The sequence below is a fragment of the Muscardinus avellanarius genome (genome assembly GCF_963383645.1).
Source record: "Muscardinus avellanarius genome assembly, chromosome: 4".
NCBI lineage: Eukaryota > Metazoa > Chordata > Mammalia > Rodentia > Gliridae > Muscardinus > Muscardinus avellanarius.
In genome coordinates, this window is record NC_137789.1 from 133,591,285 (window position 1) to 133,605,789 (window position 14,505).

The following is a 14,505-nucleotide window of genomic DNA, read 5'->3' on the forward strand; positions in this document are numbered from 1 at the left end:
TTCAATTGAGGGCAGCTGCAGGCTCCAGTTTGCTTCTGCAAACCTCACCCCTCGCTCTGCTGCCAGACGGGTGTCGCCAGGTGCCGCAGCGCCCCCGGCAGCCCGCGCCTTCCAGCCCCTGCGCAGTCCAAGGCCGACGCGGCCCCGAGCGCCCCCGGCACACGTGACAAGCTGGGCGGGCAGTTTTCTTCCTCCCCTCCCCCTTTCTGAAGTCCCGCCTTCTCCTGAGAAGCGGTAGCTTTCTATTGCGCTACCACCAGAGTGACTCCCGTGCCGACCAATCAGAACACGACTTCTCAAGTAAGACCCACCCCCTGCTGGTCCTCAGGTTCCTTCCCGCTCACACCGGAGTCACTTCCGAAGAGAGAGAACCGCCATGAAGAGAGAAGGGGGTGCCGCCCACCTCTGCTCCGACAGCCTCCCCGAGTCCCAGCAGCAAGACGGCAACCACACACCCAACTTCTCCAGCCACAGCTCATGCCGCCGTCGCGAGCGGCGCCGACATGACAAGGCGCTGCATCCCCACTAGGCCAGGTTTCCCCTCATCCCCAGCCCCGGGGTCGTCGCCCCCGCGCTGCCACCTGAGACCCGGCAGTGCCGTCCCTGCTGCAGCGGGAAAGAGAACAGAGAGTCCTGGGGACAGGTACCGTGCAGCGGGCTTGAGAAGGGGCCGGGTCGCGGGGGCAAGGGTAAAAGGGAGGACTGCGGACGGACGGTCGCTCTTCAGTTCCCGCCATCCTCCGCGAGCTCCGGCCTTGGAGTTCCGGGGCCTGGCAAACCTTCGCCCCCCCCCCTCCGCGCGGGGGCTTCTGGGAGTTGGAGTTTCCTTTTCTGTAGCTGGGGCGCTTCTCTGGGTCTAGTGACCACTAGTCTGGATGGATACGGAGAGCCCGCCTTAGGTAGAAGGTGATTTTTGTCCTTTTCGAGAGCTTGACCCGGGGCCCTAATTACTTGATGCATATTTGGATCGTTTTCTGTATGTTTGCAGTTCTGATCCTAGTGGTTTAGTAGTATGAACCTTTTCAGTATTGCGGGTGAAATTATGTAAGATGTGATGAGGGAAACCCACGAATTACTTTATAGTCCAGTGGGCACGATATTTAATATTTAAAAGGAAATATAGATTTGAAATCTGATTGTTTCTTCTTTCAGTAACTTCGTGCCTCCCCAAGAGGCCTTTTTATATCTTTTTACTTTTTTTTTTTTTTGTAATTATCGCCTGGGAGCTATGTAATAAGATGGGGAGTTTGATCAAATGACATTCACTGACAATAAAACGTTTTTACATTCTCTACGAACTTGGTACTGTCTTTTATTTTAAGTTTTAAAGCTTGTGACAGAATTTAACGGTGAATTCATGTTCTAATATCATGGTATAGGTACACAATCCTATCCTAATTCTGAAAGCTATGAAAACCAGACATTTTCAGTAAGTCTTATACCTGCATCTTATTCTGCAACAAACCTGACCAAAGCTAAAGTAAGGCTGCTCATGGTCTTTATTAAGTGTGAATATTAATAAGTTTTGCTGGGAAAATGTTTCTGTATTTAATTACAGGTTGTAGCACCACCCCACTAGGGGCTTTGCACTCAAATTATTAATACACTCAAATTATCCCCTTTCCAAAATTTAATAAATTCAGAATTCTGACACACATTTGGCCCCAAAAATTTCAGATAAGGGTTTGTGAAGCTGTTATTTTTTTAACCAGTTACAAATAAGTGATGGACATTTTTTTGCATATGAACTCAGGGAACTATTACATCTTGAAAATTACATTCCTGGTTATTTTTACAGGTTACTTGTATGTTTTACCTAAGGCCATTTTTCTCTGATGTACTAATTGAAAATGAGTTTGAGAACTAAGATTGTAAGGAAAAGATGCTGTGTTACAGTTAGTAATTAATGTAATAACATATTTAGTATAATCTTGTTTTGAGTCTACTACTGAGTTTTTTGGCATCTCTCCCAGTTATCAGGCATCATAGTTTCTCCCCTTTACAGACCTTTTAGCATTTCTTCCTTTACTCTGTGGATGTAATTTACTTTCTGTAAACAAGTGCATATATTCTTCCATAACCTGTCACTCATATTCATCTCCTAACCACTTGGGTTTTCTACCAACATCTCAAACAAACATGTTGAACTCTCAGTAAACCAGTAATGATATGCATTGGTCTTCTAATGTAACCAGTAAAGTGTGTAAGATGTAAAAGAAGCTTAACCTTGGATTTGGATTGTTCTGGTTTTCCCTGAATACTCCTCCTCAGAGTAGATAAATGTTTAAAGAAACTGGTAGTCTGTAGCTTATTTTCTTTCAGCAAAATGAGTACATAGTAGCAACTTTCCCAGAAATTGATTGCTTTTGTGGTACTGGGGATTGAAACCAGGGGCATTCTACCACTAAGCTACATCCCCAGCCCTTTTCTAAAATATTTATCTTGAAACAGGGTAATAACAGGTAATAACAGTATTACCAAGGCTGATTTCAAACTTGTGATTCTCCTGCCTCAGCCTCTTGTATAGCTGGGATTACAGGCCTATGCCACCACAACTGGCCAGAACGTTAAAAATATGTGAACAAGTCAGAATTATAAACTCTAGTAATATGGTCCTATTTCATTTTGTGCCCGCTTTAGGGTATGGTAGTGCTTAAAAATTAAAGCAATTTTTATTTTTATTTTTTTACTTAGCTTTCTTCCATTTCTTTTTGTTTTGCCCTAAGCAGTATGTTATTTTTTAATATCTTAAGAATTCTTAGATTAAAATTTTAAAACACCAATTATGAAGTCTCATGCCGATTTTTGCTATTATTTAGACTAACATCTTACTATAATGTATAAAGGGTATTATGAACCTAATACTTGATTCTTTCAAGTATTGCCCAGCACATTCTTCACCTACCTCCCCAAATCAACCAAATCACTCATTGCCATACTGCCATCTACTCTTTTATTATGAGAGTCTACTCAGGTGTTACTTCATTTTTATAATCATTATTCATTTAGCAGATTTTGATTTAAGTGTTATTTTGAACCAATCACGGAACATATCAACAAGTAGAATAAGATGCCTGTCCCCGAAGTTTTCCCTTCTACTGTGTAGCTGTGGAGTTTAAGTACTAAGAAGCACTCTACCAATCTCCTGGATTCACATCCAGTTTTACCATTTTAGCGCTATAGATTGCATAAATCTTAGTTTATAAACTCTTACATATGTAAAAGTAATGAATTTTCAGTTGTTCATAGCTTAGCAAAGTATAATTGCCATTGCCAGGGGTTAAGCCAGATAATGAAATCCAGCCTATATTCTACAAATCTAGCATTCTCCACTTAATCTGAATTATTGAGGTTTTAATATTTGCTTATGTGATACCATATTAGTTATGCTTTTATTTTCAGGAAACAATCAATTATAGATTTCTTCAAACCAGCTTCAAAACAAGGTATGTGTACTGTTAATACGTGGTTGGTTTTTTTAATGTGTGGGCTATTTAGAGATGAGAAAGATGGACCCAACTTTTAAACATAAACTTTATTTGATTAAACACTGCAAAATTGAAAATGCCATGTTTTAATGAAGATAATTTTTTTATAAAAATAAGCTCAAGTTCTAAACAAAAGCTTTTTACTGTTATGTGATCTTATATTTAAAATATTATTCCAGTCTATAATGTTTAAGTGTATACTATTTTGATTCTCTAATACAGTAACTTGTAAGTAGAGCCATAGGGAGATTATTTGATATAGCAAAAGGGAGCTTTGTGAAAGGCTGTTAATAAACCATGTCTTATTTTCTTTTATCCCCTCATAAAAGGCATATTATTGCCCACATATTATTGGTTTGAAAACTTTCATTATATCTTTAATATAGTTTATATTTTTAGCATTAGTAGAGACAAATATTAACAAAACAGTTTATGTTATCTTACTAATACACAATTTGTATGTGTTTTAATTGACTATTTAGATAAACATATGTTGGATTCTCCACAAAAATCAAACATCAGATATGGAGGAAGTGAATTGTCCATCACAGGGACAGAGCAGTTTGGGAAGAAACTACCCTCACCCAAAAGAGCCAAACCCAAAAGGATGCCTTCAGAAAAAAGCTCAATTTTAGAAGCCTTCATGAAGGATGCTAAAGAGCACCCGAAAGATTGTGGTGTGCACGAGTCACGTCGGCCTTGTGTGTCACTAGGCTCCAAATGCTTATCCAAAGGAGCACATATCTATGTTGCTTCTTCATATCGTTTGTCAAAAGAAATGAAGTCACTAAAGAAAAAACATCGGTCTCCAGAGAGAAGGAAGTCACCATTCATTCGTGAAAATAGCAGGGAGAAGAGTGATCGAGAGAGAGGCAACACCAGTGGAGACTCCAAAAAGCAAGCCATTGTGACAGAAGCTGACATCTTCAAGAACAGCTCCAGAAGTCTGAGTAGCAGGAGCAGTCTGTCCAGGCACCAGCCAGGCGAAAGCCCATTGGGAGCTAAGTTCCAGTTGTCACTAGCTTCTTACTGCAGAGAACGAGAACTAAAGAAGTTAAGAAAGGAGCAAATGGAACAGAGAATCAACTCAGAAAATTCTTTCTCAGAAGCAAGAAATCTTTCCTTAAAATCCTCTAGTGTAGAAAGGAAATATAAACCAAGGCAGGAACAAAGTAAACACAGCGATGTCATACCTGGAAAGAGTAATCTTTCAAACCTGGTATGTGTAATAATTTCTGAATTATGCTACTATACCATATTTAGAATAAGATGTCTTAAAGTATTTATTTATTTTGTGGTACTAGGGGTGGAACCCAGGGGCCTTCTACCTCTGGGCTATATTCCCAGACCTATTTTATATTTTATTTGGAAACAGAGTCTCACTAAGTTGCTGAGAGCCTCACTAAGTAGCTGAGGCTGGCTTTGAACGTCTTAAAATATTTAATAATTGTTATTTAAGGAATTGCTGATATACAATTTGTATAGAAGCCAGTTTTTCCTAAGGCTTTTTCCTACTGCCCCATTATTAAGTTGCTTTTATTTTTGTTGGGGGGTGGGTACTGGGGATTGACCCAGGGGCAGTCTACCTCCAAGCTACATTCTCAGCCCTGTTTTATTTTTATTTTGAAACAGAGTCTCACTAGACTGATGAGAGTCTCACTACTTGCTGAGGCCGTCCCCAAAACTTCAATCCTCCTATCTCAGCCTTCCAAGTACTGGGATTACAAGCATTCACTGCCACACCTGGCTTGAATTTTTTTTCTTTATTTTTTCAGACCAGGAACAAGGATCTTTTTAAAACAGGAAAATGGCATTCTTCCTTTTAGGTATATATGGTCATTTTTTAAGGTAGGATCTGCTGAAGGGAGAGATATATGAAGAATGGGGGGGGGGATAGGATGGTTTAGAGTAGAGGTTCTCAAAATGTAGTCCATGTCACCTGGAAACTTAACAAAAATGCAGTCTCAGGTCACACCTCAGACCCACTGAACCAGAAACAGTGGGAGCAAAAACCCAACAATCCTCATTTAATAAGCTTTCCAGAAGATTCTGATGTACTTTAAAAATTGAAAGCCGGTTGTGGTGGCACACACTTGTAATCCTAGCACTTGGTAGGCTGAGACTAGAAGATCACAGATTCAAGGACAGCCTAAACAATTTAGTGAGGGTCTCAGCAACCTAGTGAGACCCTGTTTCCAAATAAGAAAATCGGTCTGGTGATGTAGCTAAGAAGTAAAATGCCTCTGGGTTCAATTCTCAGTATCACCAAAAAAAAAAAAATTGAGAACCAATGATGTAGATTATATATAAATCTTAAGTAATTGAGTATGGGTTTTAGAAAACTTAGAAATGATGACTTAGGAAATTATCCCAATACATCTTAACCTCATGAGATTTTTCTTTTCAGAATAGGAATTTAAAAGCCGGGCTTGGTGGCACCCACTTGTAATCCCAGCATTTGGGAGGCTGAGACTGGAGAATCATGATTCACGGACAGCCTCAGCTACTTAGTGAGGCCCTTTGCTACACAGTGAGACCCTGTTTCAAAATAAAGAATAAAAAAATAGGGCTGGGAGTGTAGCTTGGAGGTAGAGTGCCCCTGGGTTCCATTCCTAGTACTGCAAAAAAAAAAAAAAAATAGGGACTTAGATTAGCATAAAAGCTGTTCCTCTCCTCCAAAAAGTCAAGTTGTTAATTTAGAGTGCTTCTCTGTATAAAAGCAAACAAAGGAAGGTCAGATGTCAAGAAAATGTGTGTACTATGGGCCAGAGTGGTGGCACATGCCTGCAATCCCAGCACTCGGGAGGCGGAGAGGATGCAGTTCGCAGACAGCCTCAGCTACTTAGTGAGGCCCTTTGCAACCCAGTGAGACCCTGTTTCAGAAATTAAAAGACTGAAAAATAGGGCTAGGAGTGTAGATTGGAGGTACAATGCCCCTGGGTTCCATCCCTGGTACCGGAAAAAAAAAGAAAAGAAAGTGTATTATGAAAACTTAAAAAACCAAATAGACCAAAAATAAATCACATATGACTTTCTAGCCATGAGTAGCATTGTTACATTGTATATTTCCACTATATTAGAATATATATTTGTATATTTATATTTTACATTTGTGTTTGGTGCTTTTACCAATGAGATTTGTCGATGATCAATAAAAGTAAGTAATATTTTTTCCATTTTTATAAGAATTTTAGGGTTTGGTGGTACATCAGACCTTAAAAGTATTGTAGAGTGTGTTATGGCCATGTGATTGGAAAATATTAGATTTGCTATTTTCCTGTTAAAATAATCTTAGAATTATTAATATAAATTCCTAAATTAGCATTGTGAAAACTGACTTATTATTTATGCTATTTTATATTCTTATGATACAAATGCCCTTTATTTTATTTATATATAAAATATAATAGTATATATATATGTATGTACAAACACATAAAGGTATGCGTGTGGTGCTGGGTATTCAACCCAGGGCCTTGCACATGCTAAGCAAGAGCTCTGTTGGGGAGCTATATCCCCAGTCTATGTCCTTTATTTTAAAACTTTAGCTCTTTAAATTATTTAATTACTTTATTTTTTGCAGTACTGGGGATGGAACCCAGGGGCCTTCAGTCTCTGAGGTACACCTCAGCCCTATTTTTTTATTCTTTATTTTGAAACAGGGTCTCACTGAGTTGCAAAGGGCCTAAGTAGTAGCTGAACCTGTCCGCAAACCACGATCCTCCTGTCTCAGTCTCCCAAATACTGGGATTACAAGTGTGCGCCACCATACCTGGCTTTTAAATACTTTATTTTATAACATAGACTTTACCTTTAAATGTAAATGCTTGCTTTATTCAATGTAGAAATCTACATTTAAATCTTTTGAAGAGAAATTTATAGTACTTCTCTGATTTCTAATTAATTTTTCTCATTTCCCTGATAGGAAAATGGACATCTCTCCAGAAAAAGATCCTCTTCTGATTCATGGGAACCTGCTTCAGGTAGAATCAATATAAATTTACAGATTTCTAAACAAATTTTCATTTTAGTGACACAGCTTTTTAAAACAAATTTTCTTAAATATTTAGTTCTTTTCCTAGAGGTGAATTAAGTGTCTCAGATTAATTAAGTTTTATAAGATTATATTTAAAAAAGAATAATAGCTGAATTTAGTATGCATAATGTATGGTTTGTCTTTGCCTCCTTTAAGAGTTTTTTGAGCAGGCATGGTAGTGCACACCTGTAATACTAGTACTTGGGAGGCTGAGACAGGAGGATCTCAGTTTTAAGAACAGCCTCAGAAACTTAGCAAGGCTCTCAGCAACTTAGACCTGGTTTCAAAATAAAATAGGGCTGGGGGTGTAGGTCAAAGGTAGAATGCCCCTGGGCTCAATCCCAGTAATATACATAGTTTCTTGAGCTGGGCATGATGGCACAGTCTTGTAATCCTAGTGATTCAGGAGACTGAAGCAGTATGAGACCAGCCTGGGCAATTTAGCAAGACCTTGTATAAAAATAAAATAAAAAGGGTTAGGGATGTAACTCTGTGGTACAGTGCCCCTGGTTCAACCCCAGTACCCCCCCCCAAAAAAAAAAACCTCCTGTGTGTCTTATATTAATATTTAGTGTGTTCTACTTCTGAATCGTTGGCTGTGTCAAGAAGTGTAATCTTATGTCCTTGGAATTGTGGACCAAAATCTTGGTATTATATTGAAGATGCTTTGTATAAGGTTGAAACTGTTAATTATGATCCAAAACAGTGTTTCCTAATATTTCAAATACAAACAGGCCTTTGTGACATAAAATCTCAAGGACACCTACAAGACACTAATTTGTACTTTTAGTATCTGTTGGTTGAGAAAATACATAATAACAAATAGCTGTTGTTAACTCATTTTTTTGTTTATTTTGTACTGGAGATTGAACCCAGGGGCTTTCTACCTCTGAGCTATATCCCATCCCAATCTTATTTATTTTTTTATTTTGGAACAGGATCTGACTAGATTGCTGAGGGCCTTGCTAAGTTGATGAGGCCGACCTCAAACCTCCTATCCTCCCAAGTACTAAGATTCTAGGCATGTGCCACCATTCCCAATGCACTCAGTAATTTTTAAAGTATCTTTTTAAAACTAGAAAATAGAACATTACTATTCAAGCATAGCAGAAATTTGTGATACAAAAATGAAAGACCCCCAAATAAACTTGATAGTCTGGTATATCAGATATTTTTTCCTGTTGTAACTGCAAGCTTTGAAAAATAGATTTTACAGATTTTCATTCAATAAGTTACATTACACATAATAATAGCTAATGTTAGAAAAAAAGGACCGCAAGGGACATAGCTCAAAAGCACAAAGAGAAAGCTTTAATGCAGGCCTGGAGGGACTGTCTTGGCAGAAGGTAGAGAGCAACCCTTACAGTATAAGGTGGGCATTTTTGTGGGGTGAAAGCAGGGGAGGGGTCAGTCTATAGAGGACCTAATTGAGGACTAATATAGACAAATGTTGATTGGGTCAAACTGGTACAATTTTTCAACCCTTCATTAGCATATCAGGTCATCAGGTGCTAGTTTGTGGTTGGGACAGTGCAAAGAACAAATGCTGGCACCTTCCTAGTAGAGGTTTGGTGGAAAGAACCATTGCAAGTATAGAAGGGTTTGTTTTTTGTGGTTTTCCTGTTGTGCCAGGAAAAACTCCAGCAAGCTGCCTCATACATTTTAGACTCGTGTTTAGTAATGGAAAGGGGCATCGTTTCTCTCTGGGTACTTTTTGCTGGCAAGGGGGTTGCTGTCCTAATGGATGGAAAGGGCTTTTTTTAATAATTAGTTTATTTATTTATTTATTTATTTACTTATTTGTGGTACTGGGGTTCCTGGAAGCCCTTCTACCTCTGGGCTACACTCCCAGACCTATTTTATATTTTTTTTTGGAAACAGGGTCTCTTAAACCAGCGCGACTGGCTTCAAACCTGCATGATCCTCCTGTCTCTGCCTCCCAAGTGCGGGGATTACAAGTGTGCACCACCATGCCTGGCTGGAAGGGCTCTTCTTTGAGTCTGAAGGAGGAAAGCAGCAGCCACTTCCTTTTTGGGCATCTTTTGGAAGATTGCAGTAATGTAGTCAGTCAGGAGAGGAACCAGAGAGGGAGCAAGCCATTGTTGGAGGGAAAACCATAGTCACTTTATACCTTTTTTTTTTTTTTTTTTTTTTTTTTCCAGTAATGGGGATGGAACCCAGGGGCATTCTACCTCAGAGCTACATCCCCAACCCAATTTTTTATTCTTTATTTTGAAACAGGATCTCACTGAGTTGCAAAGGGCCTCACTAAGTAGCTGAGGCTGTCCGTGAACTCTTATCCTCCTGTCTCAGCCTCCCAAATGCTGGGAGCTTTATAGCTTTTTTGAGGATGTCCTTTTGCCTAGTGGTAGGAAAAGGAGATGGTCTTAAGTTGGAGCAGGGAGAGGTTTTTGGCAGGTTTAGCAAGCAGAAGAACAGGGTACATAGGAGTGGTAGCATGAATATAGGGTTTGAGGAGTATTCCATCAGGTTTGAGGGGAGTATTAGGGAACCATAATTAAGCAGGAGGGGTTCTTAAGTAAGATATCAATAGGATTATGATGTCTGGCAGTGACCAGGTGGTCAATTTGCCAGACCTGGGGATTGACCTGATCAAGAGAAAGATTATGGGATGGGATTTCCTGTCTGCAGAGAAAGCTATAAGGTTGGATTGGGGTTAGTTCCTCCAGGCAGATGGAGGCCCCTAATTTATGTAAACGATCTCTACCTAGTAGGTGAATGGGAAACCTAGGATTAATGAAAAAGGAGTAGGTTAAGGCAGTTGCTCCAAAGGTAAAGAAAAGAGGAACATCATCAGGGGGTGCTCCTCAGTGCCCCTCCTGCCACTTATAGACACAGAGGATGAAACAAGGGAATCCTGAAATTTAATCAACACACAAATTAGCCCCAACATCCAAAAGAAAAGAGATTCGCTTACTGGGCACCGTCCCAGTCACCCTGGGCTCTTTGGACTCACTGATGTGGAGGCTGCAGGTCCTGGACAGTGTCAATCCATCATTAAAGTCCCGAGTGAGGCAAAGTTGTTGGTTTGGCAATTTGGTGTAGGGGCAAGATGGGTTTGAACCCAGATGAGGGGGAGTGTCCTGCCTGGGGCATTCCCATTTCCAGTATCCCCATGGCAGCAAAGCAGACAAGCTTTGGTGGGTAGACACAGATTGAGCAAGCCCTGGTTCAGTGGTCTGTGTTTTCACATCAGAAACAGGCACCAGGAGGTTGGGAGGTAATGTGGCTGTTGGATTCCTGTGTGTGGTTGGAGATGGGACTTGACAAACTGAAGCCAACATTTGATATTTAAAGTGGAAGCCGGGCGTGATGGCGCGCACTTGTAATCCCAGTACTTGGGAAGCTAAGACAGGAGGATCGCGAAGGTTCGAAGCCAGCCTCAGCAACTAAGTGAGACCCTGTTTCCAAATAAAATACAAAATAGGTCTGGGAGTGTAGCCCAAAGATAGAAAGCCTCTGGGTTCCATCCCAGCACCACAAAAAATAAATAAATAAATAAATAAATAAATAAAAAATAAATAATAAAGTGGAGATGTCTCACCTTTTGGGCTCGTGTTCATCTTTATCAGTAAAGACCTTGAAAGTGGCATTGAGGAGCTTCCTGTGGGGAGTTAAGGAGCTATCCTCAAGCTTTCTTTTTGCTTTTAACTTTTACATATATTTGGACTAATTGGGTGATGAAGTGATAGTGCAAGAAATGTTGATCATTTGTCAGCTTGGGTTTATAGTTGGTATTTTGTACTATGGTCTTAAGAAACTCGTTTGTGTGGGCTTCTGTTGTGTGTTAAATTACATCTTTTATCTGCTGTTAGGGCAGAGGTTAGGATAATAGAGGTCTGGCCAGGTGAGATTAATGGACTGGGTAACCCAGAGAAACTCTTGATGGAATTTGGAAGAATTTTTGGAAAAGGACTTCAGTTGTTGCTCAACTTGAAGGAAATTGGAGACAGAAAAGGAAACACGGACCCAGACAATGTTCTCAGCTTCTGCAACCCTGCGAAGGGTTAGGATAGGCAGTGCAAGATTGTGTGTGGAGAGGGGAAAAGAGAGAAGGCAGGGAGTTGGAGTCTGAATGTGAGGCAGACAGCTGGGGGTGTAAGTCTAATTGAGATGAAGGAGAGGGGGTTATCAGAGTTGGTGGGAGAAGGATTAAGTAGGGGATGGAGGTGATAAGGGGGGTTTGTCAGCCAAGTCATAGAGAGGGGTGTCATTGGATGGTGTGGAGATTTGGGGGGGGGGTTGTGTAGTAGGGGAGCCTGGTAAGGGGCAAGGGATCCTCAAAGAGAAGGGTCTTGAAACATTGCTGAGAGTCTCACTGAGTTGCTGAGACTAGCCTCAAAATTGCAGTCCTCCTGTCTCAAGCCTCCCAAATCCTGGGATTATAGGCATGCACTTGCATTTCTTTCTTCTTTTATTTTTGTACTGAGCTACATCCCCAGCCTGTTTACTATTTTTATTGTTTTATTTATTTATTTATTTATTTATTTGGTGGTACTGGGGATGGAACCCTTCTTTCTCCGGGCTACACTCCCAGACCTATTTTATATATTTTTTTAATTTGGAAACAGGGTCTCAAGCCAGCGAGGCTGACTTCGAACCTGCACGATCCTCCTGTGTCCGCCTCCCAAGCGCGGGGATTACAAGCGTGCGCCCGGCCTATTTTTATTTTGAGGCAGGGTCTTGCTCAATAGCCCATGTTGGCCTTGAATTTGTGGTCCTCCTGCCTCAGCCTCTTGAGTCACTAGGATTACAGATGTTTTCCATCGCACTCACCCCTTGAAGTCAAATTTAATCTCCCCCTAGTACATTTGATAATGTATTCATAACCAATATTCTATTTTTTTCTTTCTATAAACTCAATTACTCTTTGACTTTTTTTTTTCTTCTTTTAACTGGGGATTGAACCCAAGAGCATTATACCCCTGAGCCATAAGCCCAGCCCTATTTTATTTTTTTACTTTAAGACAGGATCTCACTTAAGTTGCTGAGGCTGGCTTCAAACCTGGGCCTCCCAAGTACTGGGACTACAGGCATGCTTCAGAAAGCCCAGCTTCTCTCTTTGACAGTTTTGCATATTAATGAAAAAATATAAATCAAGCCAAGTACAGTGGTATACACCTGTAATCCCAGCTACTCCGGAGTCTGAGGCAGGAGAGTTGTAAATTTTAGGCCAGCCTGGGCAATTTAGCAAGACCCTGTCTCAAAATTAAAAATAAAAGAGGTCTAGGATTGTAGATTAGTGATATAGCACCCCCAAGTTCATTCCCCAGTATGGGGGGGGACCCTATAAAACAAATATTTAAGTTTATAGGCTATATAAGGAATATAAAAGAACGATGAAAATTTTGCAATTAATCTACTGCCCTAAAGAGCTTACAAAAGAACCTCTACCAGTATCACCAATTGATTTTTCTCTTAATTCTAGGTAATAAAAGCTCTTAGTAGGCTGACTTGTCCTGTACATTTTCCATAAGCAGGTCTGTCTATTACTTGGAAAAAGTAGAAATATTTCATTACTAGTTATATGTAAATTATCTGAATTCTATAGAAAAAAGTAACAAAACTCAAACAAGCAACTCTGTAATTTTCTTCTTTGTAACCTAATAATTACCCCAAGAGTATATGTTCTTCTGCTGAGCTATACCCCCAATCCCTGTCTTTTTTCATGTATATGGTACTAGAGATTGAACCCAGGAAGATTCTACCTCTGAGCTACACCCTAACCCTATCTTATTTTTTATTTTGAAGCAGAGTCTCACTAATTTGTGGGGGGGGGCACTGAGAATAGAACCCAAAGGCATTGCATTCTACCTCTGAGCTATACTCCCAACCCAATTTTATTTCTTATTTGGAAATAGAATCTCATTAAATTGTGGAGAGCCTCACTAAGTTGCAGAAACTGACTTCAAACCTGCAATCTTTCTGTCTCACCCTCCCAAGCACTGGGATTACAAGCATGCTAGAGTCTCTCTAATTTACTGCGCACTGGCCTCAAACCTTCGTTCCTTCTCCCTCAGCTCCCTGAAGTGCTTCTGGATGTGGCTACTAATAAACATGGACAGTTTATCTTAGTTTCCTAAGACTGCTGTAACTCAAGTATCATAACCAGCATAGCTTAAAATAACACAAATCGTTGCCTCATAGTTCTGGAAGCTAGAAGTCCAAAATCAGTGTCAGTAGGACCATTCCCTCTCTGACAACTCTAGGGAGAATACTTCCGTCTTTTAGCTTCTGGTGTTTGCCTCCAGTCCCTGGCATTCCTTGACTTGTAGCTGTGTTACTCCAGACAACATGTGATCCTCTTGTGTTTCCTCACTTTGTCTTCTCTCTGCATGTCTATTTCTATCCAAATTTCCTCTTATTATCAGAACACTTCTCATATTGTATTAGGACATATACTAACTCGTTTTAATTATGCCTGTAAAGACTCTCTTTCCAATTAAGGTCACTTTCTGTGGAATGGGCATCAATCAAGACTTGAACATGTCTATCATTTGGGGAGGACATAGTTTAATCCATAACATAGCTGAGGACTAGAGGCATACATGAGGAAGAATAAAAATACTAAGGCAGCCGAGTGTGGTGGCGCACACTTGTAATCCCAGCATTTGGGAGGCTGAGACTGCAGGGTTGCGGTTCGCGGACAGCCTCAGCTACTTAGTGAGGCCCTCTGAAACTCAGTGAGACACGGTTTCAAAGCAAAACAAAGAATAAAAAATAGGGCAGGGGCTGTAGCTCGGAGGTTGAATGCCCCTGGGTTCCATCCCCATTCAAAATAAAGAATAAAAAAATAGGGCAAGGGGTGTAGCTCAGAGGTCGAATGCCCCTAGGTTCAAACCCCAGACCCACAAAAAAAAAAGGGGAAAAACAAGGGGGGGGAGTACGCGCAAGCGTGTGCGTGTGTGTGTGTGTGTGTGTGTGTGTGTCTACCTTTGAGCTATACTCCCAGCTTTAATT

At 40.4% G+C, this 14,505-nt stretch overlaps 1 protein-coding gene across 1 annotated transcript in view; it reads left to right on the forward strand.

Annotated features, from left to right (window-relative positions):
* Positions 1 to 503: 503 nt before the first annotated feature.
* SLF2 (SMC5-SMC6 complex localization factor 2) overlaps positions 504 to 14,505 on the forward strand; it is a gene marked incomplete at both ends in the record, with an annotated part of 57,982 nt that continues 43,980 nt past the window's right edge. Inside the window, 4 exons of the mRNA XM_080694411.1 lie at positions 504 to 643; positions 3,403 to 3,446; positions 3,971 to 4,707; positions 7,414 to 7,471. Of these exons, the coding sequence (XP_080550537.1) occupies positions 504 to 643; positions 3,403 to 3,446; positions 3,971 to 4,707; positions 7,414 to 7,471 (979 nt within the window). The remainder of the gene's footprint in view (positions 644 to 3,402; positions 3,447 to 3,970; positions 4,708 to 7,413; positions 7,472 to 14,505) is intronic.